Source organism: Lichenostomus cassidix, chromosome 4 (assembly GCF_008360975.1).
Source record: "Lichenostomus cassidix isolate B80296 chromosome 4, HeHo_3.0, whole genome shotgun sequence".
NCBI classification, from domain to species: domain Eukaryota; kingdom Metazoa; phylum Chordata; class Aves; order Passeriformes; family Meliphagidae; genus Lichenostomus; species Lichenostomus cassidix.
The window spans coordinates 26,450,406-26,474,954 of NC_139484.1; the positions used below are offsets into that span (position 1 = coordinate 26,450,406).

The following is a 24,549-nucleotide window of genomic DNA, read 5'->3' on the forward strand; positions in this document are numbered from 1 at the left end:
TTCTTATAGCCATTTGACCAAAAGCAGTTTTCTGTGGACCTGTGTGCATTCTGATAACTTCAAAGATAAAAAACCTGACAGGAAGTGGAAATTTGAAGCACTGTGATTTGTTAAGTTAAGACAAAGTAGGCATTCACAACCTACTGAAATATTTTATTTAAAAATAAATCCATATAAATGATAAAATATCATACAAAGATAAATGTCTTCATTCTATTGAAATCAATTTACCTGAATGAAAAATTGTAGATATCTGTGTTTTGCAAAATAGTTCTTTAATTTTTGGTTTTCCTGAAGTTTCTTTCATTCATTTTTGGTAGAAGAATTTCATGGTCAAGTGGATAGAAAATAGTAGAATATTAAATATAAAAAACCTTCCGTTCTTTTCATCTCTGCCTAGACCTTTTCTGCAGAGACTTTTTATCTTTTTAAGTTCCCATAGTAAAGAATTGGCTAGTTTAATGATGAAGGTGAAGTCAGATTGAAATATTATGTGAGCCCCAAATAGAAAAATGAAAAAGATACTTGGAAACTTTTTGTAGAAAGAGGAAAACTGTTTTACTGAAATAACTGAAAGAGCTTGGGCTTTTCAAAGAATTGCTAGGAGACACTTTCCTGGTACATCAAGGAAATGCTGGGTCTTTGAGCAAAACCACGTGTCAAAACAGTGGTGATGTACTAAATGAGACCTTGGAGCATGTTCTGAATAAGCACCAACCTGGAGGAGGAAGGAAATGGAGGCTGAATCAGGGACCTGGCCTCTTCCTGTCGATCAGTACAGACCAGACTGACAGGGAAATGCAGATCAGTGGAGCTTGGGGGTTGGTACAAGAGCTATGAGAGCTGTTAATGCTGCATGTTTTGGTGCTCTCTGGGGAGCTTGGGTAACCTGTCTAATACTGAACCAGGTTACAGTTGTTTTCTGGCTTCCTGATTATTAGTTTGTAGTCTGAAACTTGCTTTTCTTCTGCTATGTAAACCACAGCTGAAAAGTAATCTTGGTCAGCAAATTTAGTCCTTATCCTGCTAATTCTTGCTCAACCTAGATAACCTATCTAATCCTTAAGAGGTTGACTACCAGGATGTTTTTTCTGTTGTCCCCTTTCTCTTAATTATTTTATTTGAAGCCCTGTATTGATACCATCCTGCCCAGAAAATTAATTTCAAGTACAAAGACGTCAACATTTAGGGCTCTGCATTACCATAAGAATACAACATTAGATTTGTGGGAGCCAGATGTCTCTCCTTACTTACCACAGGCTGGACTCAGGAGGGAGGAAACCTCTTCTGCTGCCAACTCTGCTGGAGTTAATAAAGTTCAAGTCCACATCTAGCTTGGTACAGAGCATTCTAGCTGTACCAGGGATTTCTGGCAAGGAGAGGAGGACAGAATCTTCAGGTCAGGCTGGATTGTTCAGACATCTTAAAACTGTTGCTATCTTACAGGGACTTTGACAGGATAGATACCTTCAGTCACTGTTACTATACTTTATCACCTCACAGGTTTTCTCAGAGCAGGGGGCTTTCACTGCATTGTGCATTTGTAGCTGAATGGCTGGACTGGCAGCTAAACAGATGAGAGGTTTTATAGCCCTGACTAAAGAAGTCCTTGTTAAATACTGGAAGACACATACAAACTGCTTTCCACACTGCAGCTCAGCCCTGCTAGGCTTTCCTGTTTCTGAACACAACTTAGTCACACATATTTGTGCATTTTTATCAGTGGAAAAATGACACATTTTGCTAAATGCTAAACCTTCACTGATTCATGACCTACATCAGAGGTATGCCTACAGTGGGCTTCAGATTTCATTGAAACTCTGGATGTGGTACTGTGGGATGTACATCTGGCAGAATCCTTGGGGTTCCTGGCAAAAAGTGACATTAGTATGTACTTTGTACAAGACAATATTTTAAGTAACAGTCATGAAGAGATGGGTCTAAACCAACAAGCATTCACAGAGTGTCCCCAGATAGGTGTAGATCCTTCATTTTTACAGGCCTAGCTGCTGCTGACCTGAGTTACTTTCATAAAGCTGTGGTCATCTTCATTCTTATAAGGAATCGACAGTTCACTTCTGTGGTGGCAGTCAGTTTTCTTTTGCTTGTGTAAATCACTGAGTGTACATGTGTAAACATTTTAAAATTAAATAACAACATTTCTTCCCAAGTCCAGAAATAAATGGATAAGCAAAATTTTTCCCATTATTTGTTTTAATCAGGAAATACTAAAGGATTTTGTGTTTTATCCCTCTTATTACACTGATTCTGAGATATTTCAGAAGCTGATACAGATTGGCATAACGTTAAAGCTGAGTTAGTCTTTCTGGAAGCTCTCTACATGCAGAGAAATTGTTGAATTAGATCTTGAAATGAAGTAAATTAGAATAGTATCATTCAACTGTCCTTTTGAATGTAAGCTACTTCTTGAATGAAGCAGCTACTTCTCAGTTCCCTACAAGGGGAAAACAGTATTTCCAGGACTGTTACAGCTTTTGAGTGTATCTTGTTTTGTTTTGAAGTCGGCTTCTAACAGTTGTTGTAACCTATTTGCAAGATGATCAGACTGTAATTGTTATTTACAGAGGGGAACCATGTAATTGTCTTTCTGTGGGCAGAGTTAGATGCTGAGACCTTCCAAGAGTGTGACAATGTAAGTAAGATTTTCAGTTGAAGATGACTCTGGAATCAAAGATAAGGAAATAAAGAGTTTTTCAGTAAGTTGTCTACTGTCTTCAAGTATTAGCATTTAGTATTTTCATTCTGGATACTATTTCTTACTAATCCTTTATTTGTAATGAAGATTGGAAACCAGATGTTAAGACTTCAAGTGGTTGGTTTGGGACGTGTGAGTGTAAACCGAAGTGGTAGCAGTGGAATTTTTAATGGGACAATACAGAAAGATTAAGAAGGTGCGCCCAGTGAGTTTATCAGACAGATTTTTTCCTTTATCCAGCCTTTTGTCTAATTCAGCCCTGGGCAGATGAGCTGGGCTGAGAAGTAGCTAAGAAATCATGATCTGGCTATAAGGAGAAATACAATTTATTTTTGCATAAAGTGTATAAATTGTTGTGTGAGACTAAATTTTAATCCCTGTGACATATCCTATTGTGCTGAGTGGCTTGGATTTCTGTTGAGAAGCTAAGGGGGAAAAAATCTTTTTCCTAATGTTTAAAGCAGACTAGTTTGTCTGCAGTGCTGTGCACAATCCTTGTAATTAAGAAGTTCAAGGCAAATTACAAGTGGCTGCAGAATGTCTTTCTCTATTTTTGTAAGGCACTTAAAGTCTGGGTGAAACATCTGTTTCCTCCTCCCCACAGCTCATTTCAGAGATTAATATGATTCTAGTGAAATCTGTGACATGTGCTGCTGTTCAATGAAGATGTTTCAAACACCTACACAAAACCTAATTGCAGCTTCTGCCACTTACTGCCTCTATTAGGAAAAAAAAAAAGGAAAAATAATTTCAAAGTTTTGTGAGCTAAAATGGTAGTTGCCAGTCTGAGTTACACCTACAATAAGAAGCTGTGGCAGAAAGTACTTGAAAACATGGAATTATTTGGCACTGCTCATAACATATGTGCTAAGAGATCACTGCCTCTGCAAATATGACTGTGCTTTTGCCATCCATTTCTGTCCTCACCATGAAGAGTGCAGAAATTGCGGAGTTCAGAGGGGAGATACATATACAGAGATACTTTGGTTTGAGTCCTTTTCTCCTGCACAAACTCTCAGTGTGGTTTTTGAGAGTCAAAAATTCGGACTTGAAATACATTGTCATTTCTGTGCAAAGATGAATTTCCTGTATCTCTACACTCCAGTAAAAATTCAGATGTTGGTGAGAAACAGTGCTGGGTGCATACCATCTGAAATTTCAAACCAACCAACTTTGGTGTTTTGCCATTCCCTGTGGTTGGGTGCAGCACCCTCCACAGTGAAGAAATATTTACACAGCGCTTTCAGTGATGACAGAATCTGTTTCTGTGTTTAGATCATTTTTTGGGCCCAGGCTCCTTGAAAGCAAGTGAAAAGCACCTCTGTAAGCTGGGCTGACCTCCGGCCGGGCTAACAGGTTGAGCTGAGGTTGAAGATGTTTTTGCAAATGAGGGCTTTTTTAGAATTAATGTCCTTTTCCTCAGCCATCAGACTAATCACTGCATATTTTTTATAGCGTCTCTTTGCAAAGAGACTAATACTACTTCATGCAGCTGACTGCTGTGAAATACAGAGGCGTTTTTGTCAGTTCCTGGAAAAAAAACTGACATTTCAGTTTGTCTTGTCTTCATCTCAGGCTCTCTCTGAGTTAGTGTGAAACCATGTTGGTCTGGTGAAATCAACAGAACAGTTGTTAGGAGGAGTTACCATCCCTGGCTTTCTGGTATTTGTCTGTGCAGCTGAGATGCCTTAGCTCTGACCACCTTTGGTGTTGATTTAAAGTAATCTGCTTTTTTTGGCACTGACATGGATTGGGACTGCTTTCACAAGCATGCCCATGAGATAGTAGTACAGTAACAGCTGTATATTTAAATGTCAGTCTCTGTAAGGCAATGCCACTGAAGTTACCAGTACAATTTAATAAGACAGATCCAGAGGGCAAGCAATGAAAGCTTCTTGTCAGGATGCCTGCAGTCATGATTCCTGTGCAGAAGGTTAAAGTCCCCATGGTCTCAATCCTTTATTATGAAAATAGTGTTTCAGGGGACAAAGTAGCTCTGTTAATTTACTGTCCTGAAGTGTTTTTAAAGATGCATCTTTGATGGGGAAGATTTCAAACCAGAAAACTATACAGAAAAGAAATAGTACCCTAAGGAGAGACATACTATATTTTAGTGAAGATAGTTATCTATATACACGTATATTCCAAGGTCAACATTTGAAGAGCTCTTTGCCCACAGCTCAAATCTGTTGCTGCTTATAGAAATGAAATAGTGTGTTTATCTAAGCCATTGAGATGTAATTTCAGTTTATACCATGTAAGCACAACTAATCCTTTCACTGATGTTCAGCTTCTGCCAATTCAGTCAATGGACTAATTGTGTGAAGGGAAGCATACAAGCACAGCAGTGTTTTATGTACTACATCTCACCACTTCCTGACCCTGTCTCCCTGCACAGTACCTTCTTGCAGTCTTCTAGCCAGATCTGTTGTACAGTTAGAAATGCCCGATTAATTTTCCCTGCTTTGACAAGCTCCTTTACATTGCAGGAGGCCAACTTTTCTAGTGCATCCATAGGAAGCGTCTCCACTACAGCCTTTCACCACACGGGAGACAGACTGAAGATGTAGGCAGCTGACAAATGTGAAAGCAATGAAGAGGTGTTCTGAGGTTGACAGCGCTTTTCATAGTACAGGCATTTCCTGGGAAGTGCATAAGAAGGGAGATAAACAGGGGATGATTTTGGCTGAGAAGAAGCAGTAGCAAACCAAGATGTTCCAAAGAGAGGATCACATCAAAAAGGTAAGAGCACCAACTTGATCCTGTACTTTTCTCCAGCTGCTTGAATATTTTGTTCAAAATCAGCAATTCTTCCTTTGAAAATGCTGACATTTTGTGGAGAATCATATAAATACTATAATAGTCATTCAGCACCACTTTGAGAAAAATACAGCACTATTTTTATGGCTCATTCTAGCCCCCTCAATTCCTGCTCAATGTTGGGTTTCTTCCCAGAAGTTCTGCAAACTGATAAAATAATAATAACAGTCCAAACATGAGAAATATCTCTGCATAACTACTGTATATAGAGTAATAGTCAATCAAGACGGAGGGGTGGGAAGCCACAGAGCAGTTTATGAAAAGTCCTTCATAAGACTTTGACTCAGGACTAGATATAACTGAAAATAACTCTGAAAGTCTTAGTCAAACTGTTTTGACTCAAGGGTGTGTCAGCAAGGATGTATGCCTAAAAGGACTGTAACTGTCTCTTGTCAAAAGAGTGTCACTATGTCACGCATGTATCCAAGAGGAGAGCATCAAGGGGTTAATTTAATTGTGTTTGTGCTTAACAATGCAGCGTCACTGTGTAATCTGGGATGTTACTCAGCCTTGCCCTAAGTGTACAATCAGCGGAGTAAATGATGAAGTTCCTTGCACCAACATGGGTTTGGGCCAAAACCAAGGGATTTTGAAAATCCCTCTGGTAATGTTCTCAGCACAATTGTTTTAATGTAGCTTACAGCTAGATCAATATTTAACTTCAATCATCTAACTTTTTTCCTCTTTTTTATATACACTTGAAGAAGTTGTATTAAAAATGATAATGATCCCTGCTCCACCTTCTCTGTGGTCTACTGTCCTAGGTAGACTGGAAAACACAGTAGTACTGTACATTGTTGCATGACTTTTTGTAACATTACGAGAAACAGAAAAGGGCCTTGAAATCTTAAAATAGTGTGCAATGATGACAGCCTTCAAAACTGCAATGAAGATACCGCTGATTTTGAGTAAAACATAGTCTGCGTGTCCCCGGAGAAGTCCTCTTCCTCATTATTTGGTTTTTATGGGAGCATCTGGTAGGATATGTCAAACAGTATTAGTTGCAGTAATTGGCCTTGGTAACAGTTTTTAGTTTTAGTTTCTTGGTTATCAAATTTCTGTTCCAGGTCAGGCTTCGTATGTTCAAATGGACCATATTTGTCTCCTGATGTTTTGGAAAAAACATGCATGGAAGCTAAAATATATGTGTTAGCTGTGGGACTGAGTGCCTTCCTTTTAAAACTTGAGTGAGCACTCCAAGAGCTGAGAACACCTGGAGGGCCATCATTCCTTGGATGAACTGAGCACCTTGGCATCTCACCACTAGGCACTCCCTAGTAATTCTTAAGTGTGGCAGTCTTTGAGGTCTGGACTAGTTTTTCATTGGCAATGGGCCGACTCATGTTATTAACTAATAAAGGGATGCATACAGGATTTTCCACATATGGATCTTGGCATCGCTTGGGTCTTAGCCCAAGCACTTTACAGCTTTGAGATCTGCTAGAGCAGCTGAGAAACATGGTAGATCCTTAGAATGCTATAAATGGTCTGTACTGAATAACCAAATTCTAACTTGTCTGAATGACTGTCTTTGTCATTTATCTTTCAGGTCCTCAGTCTCCATCAGCCACCATGTGATTGCATCACAGCAACATAAGTCTTGCCATGAGGATCAGGAAGTGTCCTGCCTGCTTCACAACTTGTCTTTTGGTCCTGCTGTGTATAGACCAGACGGAGCTCCATATAGAGGCAGAGCACACATTTCAGGGGAGCTGGCAAACCAGTTCCAGCACATACATGCATCTGTGTAAGAGTACTCGAAGACCAGAGGCCTCTGTGGCACTGCATGGATATAAGAACTGCTGCATGTGTGGGGTTAGACTCTGTTTTTTGAGATATGATGTTCCGACGAGGATTTACTCTATTTCTTCCCCGACTTGTAGGCCTGCTGGTGGTGGCCTGTTGCTCAGTGTCTATTGTTTATATGTTGGCTTGCACACCCAAGGGTGACAGCCAGCAGTTTGCCTTGCCCAGGGTGCACAGTCCGACTGTGAAGGAGGGATATGAAGCCATTCTGCAAGAGCGAGAAGAGCAACACCGCAATTACATCATCAGCTTGAAGAAACAAATTGCCCAGTTGAAGGCTGAGCTCCAGGGCAGGACTGAGCAGCTTAAGAATATGCAGAACCAGTACCCAGACTCCTTGGACATTCGGCTTGATCACAGCAAGCCGGAGAAGGCCCAGGCCAACCTGCTGGCTTTCCTCCGTTCCCAAGTAGACAAAGCAGAGGTGCACAGTGGTGTCAAGCTGTCCACAGAGTATGCAGCAGTGCCCTTTGAAAGCTTCACCCTCCAGAAGGTGTACCAGCTGGAGACAGGGCTGACACGGCACCCAGAGGAGAAACCTGTAAGGAAGGACAAGCGAGATGAGTTGATAGAGGTGATTGAGTTAGCAGTTGGGAGCTTGAACAAGCCAGATGGGGTCAGCAAAGCAAAACCCCGGGTATACACAGCCTCCGACTTCATTGAAGGTTTGTATGCAGACAGCAGGTTAGAAGGTCCACACAGTGCTGGGCGGAGATCTGGTGTGACTGAGTTGCTGAGGGAGATGGGAGCTGTGTCAGAGCACCAGTGTCTGGGATGGTGTTAGTGCTGTGACCTAGCAATGTTGTCTCAGGCACAATTGCACAATGGCAGCTTTCCTGGGGAACAGGACTTTGTGACAACAGAGCTTTCCAGTCTCCTGTAGTGACACCAGCATGTGTTCACAGCTCTCTAGTCATGAGCTTGCCTCAAAACTGACAAAGCAAGGAGTGACTGACCAGCCTGCAATCCCAGATCTATTCCCAGTGTTAACACTGACAAAAGCAGTTCAAATTCATGCTGCCATTTTCCTCCTTTCTGTTTGTTGTTCAGTTTATCTTTTCAAAATATGTTTCTACAGTTTATTATAGGTGCTGAGCAAGCATGTATGGCTGTTTGACACCAGCTCTTCCATGCGAGAGGGTGAGGAGATAGGAGATGTTTCCTGCCACACATTGCTCAATATCCATTAAGCTGTAAGCCTGCCTTTATGCACACTCAAGAGTCTTTGACTGGGTACCAGTGCTGTGCTTGGGGAACAAGTGCAGAAAGGCGTGGGGAAGAGATGCACACTAGTTCTGGCTCTGTGAAGGTTCTTCATGCACAAATGGTCTTGCTGGCTTTCACATACCCTGGTGAAATACTCCAGAGGGAGGAAGCGCGTTATGTGACTCAGAGCTCAAGAAACTGGAGCCCTGTTTGTGTACAGCTCAGCCTGAGCTCAAGAAACCTTCCTTGTGTCTTCCTCTGCAGGCCAGGTCCTTGCTTCTGTAGGTGCAAGGGAACAAATTCTAATTTTCACTCAGCAGTGCAGACCTATCTGTTTGCAAATACAGGGATCCATGCACTGGGGCTAGAAACAAAGACTTGACATAAAATTTCCCTGCCAAATTATTTTGGAGGTCTCTGTCACCTCTTGTCACTCTCTTTTCCCCCATCTTTGACTCTCCCAAGAATGGCAAAAATTGCCGATCAAAGGACAAATCCATCGCTCTGTGTAACTTGAGTATGTGTAGGGAGGACTCAGTTTTCTGTTCCAGTTCTGCAAAGTATAGTTTGGACACTGAACTTGTTTTGGAAACAGTGCTCTGCAGGTGCCACTGCCCACACAAGTTAGTAACGAGCTGGATTCTATGTCAGCTTCTGGCAGCTTAGTACAAATCCAGCAACACAGCAACCATGAGTCCATTTACCCAGCTACTAAGCCAGCTGTTTTCATTTTCTCGAACTGCCATGGGCAGCTGGAGCTTTCTGGGAGATGTGGCCCAGATCTACACTGAAAGTAATACCACTTAACCCTCTAAGTGTTTTCCAGCTGCTTTAGCAATAACAGCACACAAAAGCTGTGTGCCTCTCTTATGTTAAATGTGGGGCTACCACCCTAATCTTAAGGGTTGATCAGGTGGAGACATGTGATGAAATGAAAATCATGTAATCAGGGACAGGACAGGATTTAAAATCTGAACTGCTGCTCTCAGTATGTAGGATTTGTGTCCTTGTTTCTGCTTTACTCAGCAATGCCTTTGACACCAGTTTACTCAAGGGTGTTGCTGATCCTGAGTCATGCTAGAACATAGAGTTGAGCACATTCATCTTGTTTCCTTGGGCTTCCCGTGTGGATTTTTCTCTTCTTGTGGATCACATCTGGCATCTGCTATCGCTTTTTCAGTACTAGTTCATTGCTGGCATATGCAACAGGCGGGGTGGTGGTGTATGGAAATAAACTCGGTTTGGGGCTGTATCTCTTCCTTTTTTAAATTTTGTGCATTTATTCTTGTCTTTGCAGAGGGAAAATGTTTCTTCAAACACTTCTTGCATTTAAGGAGAAATGTTTTGTCTCTGTGGCTGGGATATCTTAAAATAACTGTTGCATCCTCTGCAGTTTCTAGACAAAATGACTTGTGCGTGGGAATTAGACTATGACCCTAGTACCTTACATCTGAGTTAAATTCCTTCTCAGCAGATTTGCTGCTACATGAAATTTGGATAAGATTCTCAGTTCTTCTTCCAGTGCAATAGCTGACACGTAGTGGAATTTTCCATTTTTCCCCCCTTAATCAAAACCAAGAGAGCCACACCTTCTCCCTGGAGCTCGAAATGTATCCATCTGGCTGCTGCTCTACTTGGCTTCTCTCTTGACAGAAGCACTTGGGCTGTTCAGCTGCTATAATGCTCCCCTCTCTCCCTTATTCCTCCCACTTATGTTCACTAGCCTTCTGCCAAGGGGAGGTAGTATGAAACAGCATGAAAAAAATCAGAAATTTCTCTGTATTATAAGCAGGCAAAGGACTGCTCTGTTTCCAGTAGAAAGCTGGTTGGTCAGAGAGCAGGATAACAGGTCTGGTCATTCATTTATGTAAATAGCAGCAGAGCCAAATAGATCTGGGAGTCGTTCATTTTCTCAAAGATGGAGATAATACTTTGGAAACTCTGACAACCCTGAGTAGCGTGTGCCATAAGTGAATGGAATCACTGCCTGGTGATATTCTTTCCTAATATGAACAGTTCCAGAAAATCCCTGGATCGCTTAAGAAATTCCCTGCCATGACACCTTCAAATATGCTGGATCATAAGTTGTCCTGCATGAAGTATGTCTAGTGACTGGAATTTTAATCAAGGACTCAGAGGCAATGAAAAGGAGTAGCTTTGCTTTCTCAAATGAGCAGCTGCTGATGGTGGGCTATCTGATGAGTTTTGCCCTGGAAGCTTATTGGGAGAATTGCATGATGCTTTTCAACAAAGGATAAGATGCTGTTTCTTACTGCGTGTGAAGTGGGAAGATCATTGTAATACTGAGTTAAAATGGGGACAGTGAATGCTAATAAATCCTCATGGTGGGTCCTACATCATCTAACAGAAGAGAACTAATGAGCATGAGTCCAGGGACTGTTTCTAGGGACAGTGGGAGACTTGAAACCTGTAATCTATGGAACTGAGGTTAAAATTGTCATCTGCTCAACAGCATTTTGTTAAGAATGATGGCTGTTTTCTAGTTACACATTTCATGTAGATCCATGCCAGTGACGTTTGTTTTCCTGCCCTGCTGAATAGAGATCAGGTATTTTGCATTTCTTTAGAGAACCCTGGGAATTGCTGCTCTGGAGACTGGAGGCTTACTGCTCTTTACTCAGTTCTTCAGCCCAGGCCTTCTTTGCTTCTCACTTATTCTTTTCCTTCATTTTAGGGCTATTCTATCTGGAGACCTGGAGCTCCTGTTTACTTTTTTACTTTGGGTTTCCAAAGGTTTTGACTCTTCTCCCTGCCTCTGAAAGGAATGGTGCATATGCTGAAACAGATCTGCTATAATGGAAGTAATAAATGATCAATTAACCTTCTTTTATCCATATTGAATATCTAGACTGTCCAAGGCTTTCATTTCAGGAGCAATCTTTTAAGGAAAAAGTTTTTTTTGTTTACTTTTTTGAGGCTACGTTTTTCCTCTCCTCACAGTTCATATCTTGGAACTGAGGCTGTTTGACCTATCTTCCTGAATCACGTAAAAAGTCCTGGTGGCACAAATGAAGTAGAGCCATCGAAAATGGAAAAAAATTGTAAAAGGCAGGATGTTCTGCTGGGTGAATCACCAGAGTGACTCAAGATATTCAGACTAATTTCCAAGACTCACTGCCTGACCTTGGACAAATCCCTTTGTTCTCTGCTTCTAAAAAGAAGATACTTAAAAAAGGAAAGAAGATGCTTAAAAATGGAAAACAAATAGTTTAAATGTGCATCAAGAATAGCCATTTTTAATTAGAGGCATTAACCTTGCATACAGTTCTCTTCAGTATGAAATGTTATGATTATACATTCTTGGATTACCATTTTGCACAAGGGAACCTTGCCTTCACATAAGGTACTTGTTTTCAGCCATAGTAGAAGTACTGAACAGGAACAAAACCACAGATTTAGAAGCAGCCTCTGTGTATAGCCCGAGGAGGGACTCCAGTCAGGTCACAACTTGCACTCTTCTTTAAGGTACTTGTTTGGCAAGGCTTCCTTTATTGTGCAGTATATATTTCCAGGGAAGTAGTATTTATGGGCTCATTGTTTCTTGGCTGGGGTAGGTAGAAGAGAATCTAAAAGTGAAGACTTTGAGATGTTGTCTGGTAGATACTATTAAATTTGTTAATTTAATTTATGTCTTTGTTAGGAAAAATGTCAGATCACTATATCAAACATGTGAAACAGTCCTATCAATTTCTCTTTAAAGAAAATGCAAATCAGATTTAATTTAGAGCTTTGTTTAGCTGAATGTCAAAAGGCTGCCTTAACCTTTCAAACACAAACTTCCTTGGTAAAACCTGTGTTTAAAAACTGCTTGAGCAAATGAGTGCATGCAAGAGTGCACTTGGATCCTCAGCAGGCTTTCTGTAAGAAAAAAATGGGTGAGCAGAATTTAAAGGCTCAGATTTCTATTTTCTGGCCACTAGGATGAGGAAGTGAAAGGACTATTAGGTCACTATTCAGATGATCTCCTGTTCATTAACAGATGCAGTTCATGGACTGCACCTTGATCAGACTTTATGGAAAAAGCTAGTAGGAGTCAAGGACACAACTTTGAAAGATTAGCAGTAAAAGAATGATGGATCTGATATCTCCCTAGATTCATTTGCAATGCTAGAAGGAGGATTGGAGCATTTGTTGAGTCAGCTTATTTTAAAAATAAAACATGAAGTGAATAACAGATCAGTAAATCTGCATATATTATTAACTAGCTGAAGTGTTCATTAAGAATAAAACACTTATAGAATTATAGTGAAGATAAGACAGCCCACAGAGCTCTCTCCAGATAAAATCACACCTCATTAGTCTTTTGATTATACCAATGTAAAAGCTGCAATGCAAGAAGAAGAGCTTATGTCACTTTGCTCTTTGAAGAGAACTTTTACCCAGACCTTTACAGGAAATGCACACAGAGCTGACAGTCTATGGGTCAGATGCCCAGCAAAGTTGCACATCAGGGAATAACCATGATTTAAAAAAAAAAAAAAAGCAAGCAAGCCTTATATTGGTCTTGTTTTCTATGACTAGAAGAAGCTATGCTTCCTAACCAGATGGGGAGAAGAAAAAAAAGAGAAAAACAAGGCAAGAGGAGGAGTTTTGTCCCATACATTTTTGCTTGTCTTTTTAACTTCTGCAAGAAATGGAAGGCATTGCAATTATACTCTTGTACTGATTAAGTGGTTAAATGTTTACAGTGGCTTAATTAGAATTACCATTAATTTTTCTTTCTTAAATCTAATGGATCTGCCAGCAAAAAAACTTTATTTCAGTATACACTGTAGGGTATCTAATGAACATCTAAATGAAGTATCATTTAAAGTGGGTAAAATCTATAGCCTTTTTGCCAACTTGATCTCATTCAAGGTATTATAATATTTCAATGGAGCATGATCAAAGCTTTTTTAGTTCATGCCGGCCCACGGCATGGGACCAATTTGACCCATTGAGTATGTTAGAAGTTCCTTCCATACAGGAAATAAATATATGCGTGCATGAATTAAGTGTCCGGGTATAGCCTGTGACAAACTGTAGTGTCATCCTTGCAGACCCCTACTCAACCAGGAATGGGCATCCTCAAAGGAAATAGCAGTCTATTGAGAGTTGGGTGACAGGAGAGTTTTGTCCTGACTGGCAGTGGGTGAAGTTGATGGCTGCTGGGGCCTAGTTGCATAGTTTTACTGGGGGACTTTCCAGAGAACCTCCCAGTGCTCATCAGGAAATTGCCTTGCTGGGAGATGGCCTAATCCCTCCTGTTGCAGAGGCAGGCTGCTTTTGCAGTCCCTCTGCATCCTATTACCATGCATGTCTGCAGTGTGCAGTTGGAGCAGTCTGAAAAATAAGGACAGTATGTCTGCTGGGTTATACTGAGTATGAGGAGTTGGTAGCTTTCAGGGGTTTGTAACTCAGCCAAGCTTTGGAATGTGCCTGCAAGAATACCAAACAGCTCCTGCAACCCAGGGCTGTGTCCCTGCCAAAGTGATGGCCTCCTCCAAACCACGGTGGACTGTGCATTGGTGTAAATGTAAATATCTTGCTGCCTCTGCTGCGTTTTCAGCTTAGGTGTAGAAAATGAAGTCTGCATCCTGTTTTCCCCCCAGGAGCCCAGCTTTAATTCAAAAATCTCTTCATTTTTTGTTTTCATGCAGGGATCTACCGCACAGAAAAAAATAAAGGCACATTGTATGAGCTGACTTTCAAAGGAGATGCAAAACATCAGTTCAAGAAGATTGTTTTATTCCGGCCATTTGGTCCTGTAATGAAAGTGAAAAATGAAAATGTCAATATGGCTGACACACTTATTAATGTCATTGTGCCATTGGCCAAGAGAGCCAGCAAATTTCGGCAATTCATGCAGAATTTCAGGTGGGTTTCCTTTTATGCTGCCTTTACTTTTTCTTTCCTGGAAAGTCAGATGCAATTTTAGGTATGCATGTACCTGACTTAACAGTCTCAATCTGTTTGTTGGGCATATGCAATTGTGGCAACATGAAAATATCACGCCAGTAGTTGCAAAGGAGCATTTCTAAGGAAGTGGGAAATCAGTGCTCCCAAACACTTTGCCAGACTCCATTAGACAAAATGTTAAGGCAATAAGAGGCAAGAAGGAAATGTATTTCCTTTCAGCATAGTAACTCTTAAACTTTTATTTTTCAGCACAGAGATGATGTTCAGAGAGAGAACTTAATTGAGATGTAACTTTAAATAGCTGCCCAGAAAAGACTGTGTTATCAACAGATACTGAATCTTACAATGGGGTTTGTTTTGTCTAATTACAACCATCTAAAAATAGGCTCCTTGTCTAAATTAGTCTTCTGATTAGTATTCTGATTGTCTTGTTTTAGATTGAGAGAAATCACCCTCTGGTCATGCTGATCTCTCTGATGATTATAGACGAACTCTTGCTGACTAAACTTTGTCCAAGTGAAGCATGGTTCTAGCATTTGTTCAGATTGGTCTTACCCTTAGGCTATGCATTTGATCTCTGGTTGGTACTTAGGTTTTAGTAAATGCCAAAGATCTGAACTCTGGAATATCTGTTACAAGAACTCAAGGTTATGAGATAGGGTATTAAAAAAATCCTCCTTCTCCTATTCTCCTAAGTGCTGAAGTTATTGCCTGCCTGATCATTCTTCCTGGGGCTGGATGGCCTCTTTTAACAGTGTCCTATTAATGTAACAAATGATGTTTAGAGAACTTGTACCTAATCTGCCTGGAAGAGAGTCTTCTGTCCCTTCAAAGAGAGACAATGAGCCACTTTGTCAGGACAAGGATGTCTGTGAGTGAATCATGTCCCCAGGAATGCCTCTGAGGTTCACCCTATTCTGCCTTCCCCAGCTTCTGTAGGTTATTGAAGGAAGCTAATTTCTGGGACAAGTCACAGATCTGTCTGTATTCTGCAGGGAAATGGGCATTCAGCAGGATGGGAGAATTCACCTCACTGTAGTTTACTTTGGAAAGGAACAAATGAATGAAGTCAAATCGATACTTGAGAATACCTCTAAGTAAGTACCTGAACATCTGGTGTGTGCTGTTCATACACAGTGATCCTTCATGAAGTGGAGGCTTGATAACTCAAAACTCATAGTTGTGCCAAAAGGTTCTAAAGAGCACTGCAGAAAAAAGCTTTCTTTTTGTATCAAATTAAAATGGTGTTACCCAGAGAGCCCCATATCTGTGGGTTTGTGACCTTGGTTTTTAGAACTGCTGAGCAGATTTAAACTGAATTTACCTCAGTGCAACTGCTTTTTTTTTTCTTTTGTTCCTCCCTCACAAACACTGTTAACTCTTTTGTGTTTTGAAAGTGGCTTTAGCTGTTAGGACTGAAAACTGACTTCCAAAGGTGGGTTGAGACAATTTCAGTAGATTACAAAGGAACTCTGGATGCCTTTGGCCTGTTCTGCTCTGTTGAGTTTGCTTACATAGCTGTGTTTGTCAAGATCATGTGGCATTGCAGCCTTTTGTTGTCTTCTTAGTGTAGGAAGAAGACTCTTATATAGATAATGTGACCACAGGTCATTGAAATTTGCATACTGAAGATATTTTAAGATATCTAAGCCTTGTTGGGATTTTTGTGAGATTTCCCCAAAGAAAGTCGGGGACAGGAATGCTAGTGTGTAAGTACACAGGTCAAGCTCTGAACATAGATAGACATAGTGGAAATCTCCTCAAGAGTCAAACAGTATCTCTTCCCTCCAACTGCTCTCAGAATTGTGATACTACAGATTTCTACGTTAGTTCTTTCATATCGGGTTCCCACCCCTGATTTGTAATAAGAGCTGGATGGACAGGGTAAGTTACTGAATGTTTTTCTTCTAGGTCAGCCAACTTCAAGAATTTTACCTTCATCCAGTTGAATGAAGAATTTTCCAGGGGCAAAGGATTAGATGTTGGTGCTCGATTTTGGAAAGGAAACAATGTTGTTCTCTTTTTTTGCGATGTGGACATATACTTCACAGCTGATTTCTTGAACTCCTGTAGATTGAACACACAGCCAGGTACTACTTCTCATGAAGTACATAGTCTTTTAACAGGTTCTACCTATTATGTAAAATCCCTCACCAGAGTATTCTTACCTTTGAATTGGTAATGAAGCTATGGTAAATCAGTTGTAAATCAGTTGTAACAGTTCCTGCTCCCACTGTGATTGAATCTCTTGCCTTCAGCACCTGTACTTTCTGGAACAGGATCTTTTTATTAATTATATCCTTGCATTCACATTCTCATGGAAAGAGCATAGGCTCAGTGCAAAGTTTGTGTAACTTTGTCTGGATTTGGTCTGGCCTGGAATGCATCTTGTAAGAGACAAGTGTGTTTTATACAGCTTTTTAAAAGAAGTAACCCATTGTCATTTCTAGGGAAGAAGGTATTTTATCCTGTTCTCTTCAGCCAGTATAACCCCAGTATAATTTATGGTCACCATGATTCCATCCCATCTTTAGAACAGCAGCTGGTAAGTACTTGTTTCTCTGAATGCCTGCTTTTATTTGAACAAAGCATTTTTTAAAGGTGCATGTGCTCTTGGACAGCATTTCACTGTTCTTTTGTGCATGGTGACCACCACACAGACAAAATTAACTACAACACTCACCTTATGGTGAGTTCTGCAGGTATGTTTCACTGAGAAGTATCTTGGTGCTATTTATTTTAAACCTTTTTGAAGTTTTTACCTGGAAACTAAGAATTTAAAATATGTCTGCTTATCTGGCAAAAGGAATTTCCTAACTAGTTAACAATTCCTCCATGGTGTACTATCTTGGGGTGACAGTTCCTGACTTGCTCTGATTTCTTCCTTACACTGAATACTATTTGCATTTGAAGAACTGACATTTATGAAAAGCAGAGCTGTCCTCGGATCAGTCAGTGAAAAGAGAATTCCAGGTCTGTCACAGTTATTCCCCCACTTACTTGAACACCTTATATTGACCTTTCCCATCCCACAGCTCATGATTAAAGTGCCTGTGAGCAGACAGTGTGTTTCTGAAGTGTCTCAGAGTCAAATCACAGGCTGGGAGCTGTCTCTTCAACCTGGCACTGACACAACACAGCACAAGTCCACTGATTTGCATCTCACCTTGGTGTGAGAACAAAGCAATATTTTAAAAAACATTGCCATAAGGCATATGATTAAGATATATATGAGTCTCCTTGGCGAGGAGGGAGCTGTAGTGAGGAAGAAAGAGCACACACACGGGAGGTTCACATGAATGTTGGTGACCAAGCCGCTGCTTGGCACTGCTGCAGACACTGTTCTTCAGTCTCTTGTCCTATTGCACTATTATTGCACTCTGTTGCACTATTATTGAGCTTAAAGGGTTGATGGAAGGGAGTCTTGCTTCTCTCCAGAGTCAGTGGGTCACAGTCCTTGGCCCACTAGTGCTGCTAAGTGGCTGGATTTTCATAGTGAATCGTAAGCCAGCTATGCAGCTTCATTCAGTTCCTCTGGGTCAGGTGCTAACCTGCCACACCTGCCTCTCTTACTGCCAGGTACTGCTCTTGCTAGGGCTCATCCTGTCCCAGGCTGGACACTGTGCCCAGAGCATCCCAGCTTCTGTTGTTGTTCTGGGTAGGTAGGAATTAGGGGTGGTGTGAACCCAGGAACAGCCACAGCTGAAAAAGATCACTTGGGGTCTGAGTCCAGTCTTCTGTCATCACTACCCCCGTATAAAAATGAAGAGTGAGAATTTGAAAAGTCCACCAAAATATTTTAAAATATGTTTGTCTACTGCTCTCTGTGTTATGAAACATGTAGCCAGAAAGACTTTCACTGAAGAGTCTGGAAAATCCCTTCTACTGCTTTTCTCAGAGGATATTCTCATCATACCATGGGATTCATGAAAGCTTTTCTCTCTCTGCTCAGAGCTTGTCAGGGATCCTCAAGCTTGTTAGAGTTGTGCTTAGGGAATGCAATAGAGTTTAGCTCTCAAGCTAGCATAAATTCCACAAAGTACATTGTCAGGATTGTGAAAATATTTATAGCTAATATTTGAATAATAAAATGGGATGCTTATGTCAGAAAAGCTTCTTGATTTAAAGTACAGCCAATTACATTTTTATGTATATTTTTATATTTTTAGCCCATATTTGTTGCTGGGCATAAGGCCAGATCTATGCCAATAAAACAAGACAGCGTTAGCTCTGTGTCCTGAAACTTGGTCAGCTGAGGAGAAAGAAAAAAAAGCCTTCAGAAATCTTTGATAGAATTTGATTTGTGCAGCAGCCACTTGCACTAATGGGAAATAATAATGCTAATGCACATTGGTAGCTTGCTGTAAGGGCATTGTGATGGAGACTTCATGTTACAGTGCAGACCTGACAGATACAATCTTGTTTACTTTTAATTGGCTTCTGCAGTGACTTGGCTTTTTCAAGGAAAGGAGAAATGAGAAATGAAGTCTATAGCAATGTGAGCGGTTAAAAAAAAAAAAAAAGCAGTTGAAGTGACAAGAACTATGAACTAAAAACGGAGGTATGAACAAGAAATCAGGAGAGACAATTCAGGAAGAGCATTTCTTCATAAAGGAAACACTGGGATCTGTAAATTCAGAAATGGAAATTCTCTCTCCTTATCTTCTGTAATTCTGTCACAAGGGAAGTAAAGATTTTCCAAAGCAGCTGCTAAGGGGTAGATTTCTAACAAGACATTTAATGGTGTGAAGTACTGCTGACTTGCTCAGAGGATTTAAATACCTGTCCCAGTCCCTTGACGCTCTTGGATATCTCACCAGATTAGGTTATGTCGCTCACATGCGTGAATTATGACCTTAGAGATCTGTACTTGGGTATCTGTTTTTCAAAATTATAGCCATGCTTTCTCAGTGTTCTGATTTTCTACATGTAATAAATAATGTTTTCATTGTCCATCTCAGTAAGGCAGATCATTCATTTTTACAAAGGCTTTTATGGGACATATATCTACCACCTAACATTTCTGGTCTTCAAGTTTAGGTGGATGTAGCAGCTCTGTAATGGAAAATTATTCTTATTCAAAATTAACGTATTCAAAAAGCTGCCAATTGTGTGATCAGATTAGAACTACTGTTTTCTTCCAGAGCTCATGTGGCCCACAATGCAGGTGCCACCATCTGCTCTGACAGCAGAGTCTGGCTTCCCTGGTTTACCAATATATTTCTTACATCAGGTTTGAATCCCACATAAACGAACAATTTTGGAGGATGCTTTGCCTGCAAAGAAGTAAACTCCAGAGGTGTGATATTATTCTACTTGGTCTACAACAGCAGGAGTGGAGCAAAACCTGATTATTCTGGATCAGGGGGATTATCTGTGATAGTTAATAACACAACTGGTTTGGAGGGGGTGGTGGGTGCAGATATATGCAATGAGTATCTACAAAAACAGGTTCAGGACCAGCTGTGGATTCACATGGGGAAAAATAAAAGGGCAGTTTCTCCCATTTCTGACCACATTCAGGTCAGAATGCTCACTCTGAAAGCATTTCTGCTTCCATTTAAACATTCCTTTCCCTTCATGCAGATTATTAAAAAAGAAACGGGATTTTGGAGAGACTTTGGTTTTGGGATGACTTGCCAGTACAGATCTGATTTTCTCAACATAGGTAAGAAAAATACACTCCCAATACACCTGCCTTTTTGCTAAAACATGGAAAATTATGATCAGCCTCCCTTTCCTTGGCCACTGTGTCTATGTCACGAATTTGCAGCAGTGCTGTGGCTAGATGTTTAGACTATTCCTAGGTGATGTAGAGGTTACCAGAATCTATGCTTAAAAATAAAGTTAGAAATAAAATAAAGTTACAAATAAAGAACTTTTGTTTGATATTGAAAGATTTGAAGATGGCATTTCAATGTTCACAGAAAGTGTATCTGTTTTAAAGGGCTGACTGGAGCCAGAAAGCAGCTGCAGTTTAATTAATATCATCAAGCTTGTTAATATATATTTCTAGTTTTATTTTGAATTTTGTTTGTTTTAGGTGGCTTTGACCTGGACATTAAAGGCTGGGGTGGTGAAGATGTGCATCTGTACCGCAAGTACCTTCATAGCAACCTCATGGTGATCCGAACACCTGTCAGGGGTCTCTTTCATCTGTGGCATGAAAAGCAGTGTCTGGACGAGCTGACCCCAGAGCAGTACAAAATGTGCATGCAGTCCAAGGCCATGAATGAGGCTTCTCATGGCCAGCTTGGGATGCTTGTTTTCAAGCAAGAGATTGAAACACATCTGCATAGACAGAAATTGAGCAGTAAGAAGACATGAATCCAGAAAGGGAGGTAAAAAGCCTCTGAATTGTACTGTAAGGTACTTTGGAAAAGAATTTCTAACCAGAAAATTTGGAATAAGACTGAAAGAGGATGGAGATTCCAGCAGAATTGCAGCAAAAAAAGAAGAGGGAAAGAATTTGTCCTCCCTACTTTTATTTTTATTCTAATGGGGCTTTTAAGTATTCCATTACCTTGACTGTTCAGCACTTACTTCTGAGGAAGACTTGAACACTTGATGAGATTCAAGGGCATGTCACATAGACAATGAACATTATGAGGTATTATGTGCCCAGTGTGGCAATCACACTAACAAATGGATGTGCTTTTCCTTTGGAATGTTTGTAAGATGTACAGTTATTTAAAGGATTTCAGTGACCTTTCAGTGGGCCAATAATTAGGAGTTATTTTCTATGTCTAACCTGACATATCTAAAAAGGGCTACTTTTGAATAAGTACAGAGACTCATGCTCTGAGAAGGACATCTGATCGTTAGCAATGGTAAAGGTAGAGGGACCAAAAATCCTTTTCCCTCAAGGGGCTGGAATGGGGAGACAGCAGCTGTGTACTAACAGGGCATTCCGAGTTCATCCAGAGAAAGAGGTATCTCAGAAAGTGCTTTCTAAAATTCAGAAAGAGAAAATCTTACTGGTCAAGTGTGATGGTTCAAAAACGTCGGAGGGTGCTGTTTGTTCTCCTCTGTGGACAGTGAACCAAAAGCAAAGAGCCACGTCTGGATCACATGAATCAGATGGTGTATTTCTGCTTTAGAATGCTGTATGTATCTCAAGATTTGTTTTTAAATGAAGTTCATTTTGCTTGGGAATTATTTTGCTATACTTCAGGTTTTCTACTTCTAGCCTTACTAGGAAATAGTACAGCCTTCCAATGCTCGGAAAATGCTCTGCAGATCTGTGTTCCTGTGGATGGGATCTGGGTTCAGATAAGTGATTTTTCTACACAACCTGGGTACTGGAAGTCAGAAGTTTTAGCACGGTGAAGAAAAGGAAATACACATCAACTTGCAGTGCTTAACAGGAGGCTTTAAACTCTGATGCCAGATACCAAAAGTGATGAACAATTTCTGACTTTATACCAAAGTATTCCCTCTAAACCAAATATAGAGTTTTGCCCAGGGTATAGAAGGCATTTTGTAATCAACAAAATAAATTTTTGTGATGGATTACTGGACCCTGCAAATTCTCTTATGGTAATTATAGATACTAATCCTAAAAATTAGTAACTTAATAGTTTGTTGGTTTTTGGGGGTTTTTTTTTGCAATTGCCTAAAACTGTTGCAAGTCTGAATTATTGCTCTTATAAAGCATTTTCTTTTAATGCTGACTGCAATTTATCATTTTAGTATATACCAGCCAACAAAAACTGCATGGGCTTGGAAATCCCATTTGCTTACCTAAATGCTGTTTCTCTGAGCAGTCTCTTTGTTTTATAGCTTCAGATTAATCCAAGGCAGTCTGAACCAGATTCTAATATGGGGTTTGGCTTGTAAAAGCTGGGGGAAGAAATGTGAAAGATAGCACTGAACAATGAATGAATCACTGTTGTGCTGCTGTGCAGTAGGAAGAGCACTATGAACCTCTTTTGAAAGCACTGCATGCAGGATCTGCAGAGTCCATGCTGCTGTAAGTACCTTTTCCTTGGACATGTTTATATGTGTTTGTCTTTTGTTGGTGCAAAGGATCTGCATTGCACTTGCCTTGCAAATCACCAAGTGCCCAAAACACTGCAGAAGTACAAAAAGAATTGAAACTTTGTATACTTTAAAATCTCAACCCTAAAATACATCACTTACCATAGAAACTTCAGCAATCTCTCAAGCAGATCCTCCAAAGAGCTGTTTTGTTCCCAGAACACATGATAAATTATTTATAAAGGGCTTTGTTTTGATGAAGTAACTTTACAAATATTACACAATAGGAATAAACAGGTATGGCTTGTTGAGTGTGCATGAAAGTTTGGTAGCTCAGCTGCTTCAAGGCAAAAGTTGTTCCTGCAGTCCCACATAACCTGAATTTGAAACTGGGTGTTGTATACTATAAAAGTTTCATAATCACAGCCTACCTCAAGCCTTGCCTTAACTATTTCCATGATGGTTTTTTTCAGCCTTCTCTGAGCCACACTTGTAGAGCAAGACTAGACCAGACGATCTGCAGAGGTCCCTTCAAACCTCTATTAGTCTCCAGTTCTAAGCACTGGGCAGTTGTAAATTCAACATTTCATTACTTGGGATACCTTTGCAAGCACATCATCCAAATTCTGTCAGTTTCACTGCTTGTGTTTTTAAATAGCACCCTTGTGATTTTCGTGTATGTCCTTTTCCACAGAGATGCCATTTCTCTTGCCAGGAATAATACTGTCTCTATGCAGTTTCCATTCCTTGGCTGCAGATGCCAGTTTAGCAAGAGCAGAGATGGTATCAGTGATGGAGACATCCAGCCCATAGTCATTGGCCATGTCAGTGATGTGCAGGACAATCTAATCACAGCAGAGATCTGTCAGGGCTCTCTAGAGGTGGAAACTGCACTGATAGGAAACATGAAGAGCAGCATGAGAAAAGGAAGCTGCTGTTATCTATGTTTCTGTGAGCCAAGTGGAGCTCTAACAGGTCTTCCAGCCCAATTAGAAAAAGATGAAATCCAAAGAGAGCAGCCAACATAACAATAGGTTGTGTTATGAAGGTCTCTACTTTCCTTGTCCCCAAACCAGCTAGGGATCTTTCTCAGAATGACAATTGATTGGATCTTGGTTGAGAAGGGACTAGAGATGGCCTTGTGCAGGTGGTAAGGCCACCCAGGAACTCCTTGCATTACTTTTTGATGACTGTAGCATGCTGTGGCTAAAGGCATCGAACAAAACAAATTTTCATGTTCCTCCAGAATTCATGATCTCTCCAACAAGCAGTTTTCAAATTGACTACTCTTGTAATCCTTGCGTAGCATCCCTTGCAGAAAGAAAGATTCTACAGAGAAACTCCCGAATAGATGTCATCACCCTTGATTCTCGAACGCTGCAAGATGTCCTTGCTCCACAGACTTTCAGGGTAACTGGATTTTGGAGCAATAGAAGAGCCAGTCTTGAGGGCATCTGTTCTGGCAAGGTAGCTGCCTTTGCAGTCAGTGCAGTAATCTAAATGTGTAAGTACAAAACCTCATGTTTCTTGCCTCACAGCTGGAAAGTGAGTCTTTGAAAAACTGAGGCATGACTCTCAAACATGTGGGATAGATGTGAAAAGAGACAGTGGTTTTCCCTGAGCTGTACTGAGAAAACATTTGCAAAAAAGTAGTTTAATATAAAGGCAGTGAATCTACTAGTCCACTCATCAGCAGGTCAAATCCTGAGGAGTTTTAGTAAAGATCTTAGAGCTAAAATTGTTTTTGTCCTGCTATATCCATGTCAGATCAGCCCACATCTTATTGTGCAAGTTAACACCCTGCCTCTCAAAATGCCTTTTTAGTGGATACTTTTTCCTCTGTCTTTACCAGCCCATAGGTCTGCAAAACATTTCACAATTTGTCTCCAGCAGGATATCAGCTATTGCATATTCTTCACCTGAAAACAGATGCTTTTCTAAAGGACCTTTCATTTTGACCATTTTATTAAAAGAAACCCTTTATAAAGAGGGAAGGAGGAATATTTTCCCCCCTACAAATAATCTGACACCCTTTCTCTTGATTGATGCAGATTATATTGAAATTATCTCTTTGATGCATGTGATATATTGCTCAAGAAGAT

At 40.4% G+C, this 24,549-nt stretch overlaps 1 protein-coding gene across 3 annotated transcripts in view; it reads left to right on the plus strand.

The window, feature by feature from the left end:
• CSGALNACT1 (chondroitin sulfate N-acetylgalactosaminyltransferase 1) overlaps positions 1-24,549 on the plus strand; it is a 42,771-nt gene that overhangs the window by 15,485 nt on the left and 2,737 nt on the right. For 2 of the 3 annotated variants that reach the window (XM_085058414.1, XM_085058415.1), the window contains exons 2-9: positions 5,206-5,458; positions 7,086-8,007; positions 14,209-14,425; positions 15,463-15,564; positions 16,379-16,557; positions 16,918-17,012; positions 20,054-20,135; positions 20,511-21,979. In XM_085058414.1, coding sequence (XP_084914540.1) covers positions 7,374-8,007; positions 14,209-14,425; positions 15,463-15,564; positions 16,379-16,557; positions 16,918-17,012; positions 20,054-20,135; positions 20,511-20,794 — 1,593 coding nt within the window. In that variant the 5' untranslated portion in view covers positions 5,206-5,458; positions 7,086-7,373 and the 3' untranslated portion in view covers positions 20,795-21,979. Of the gene's footprint in view, positions 1-5,205; positions 5,459-7,085; positions 8,008-14,208; positions 14,426-15,462; positions 15,565-16,378; positions 16,558-16,917; positions 17,013-20,053; positions 20,136-20,510; positions 23,952-24,549 lie in introns of those variants that run through there. The other variant, XR_014851665.1, reaches the window with a different exon arrangement.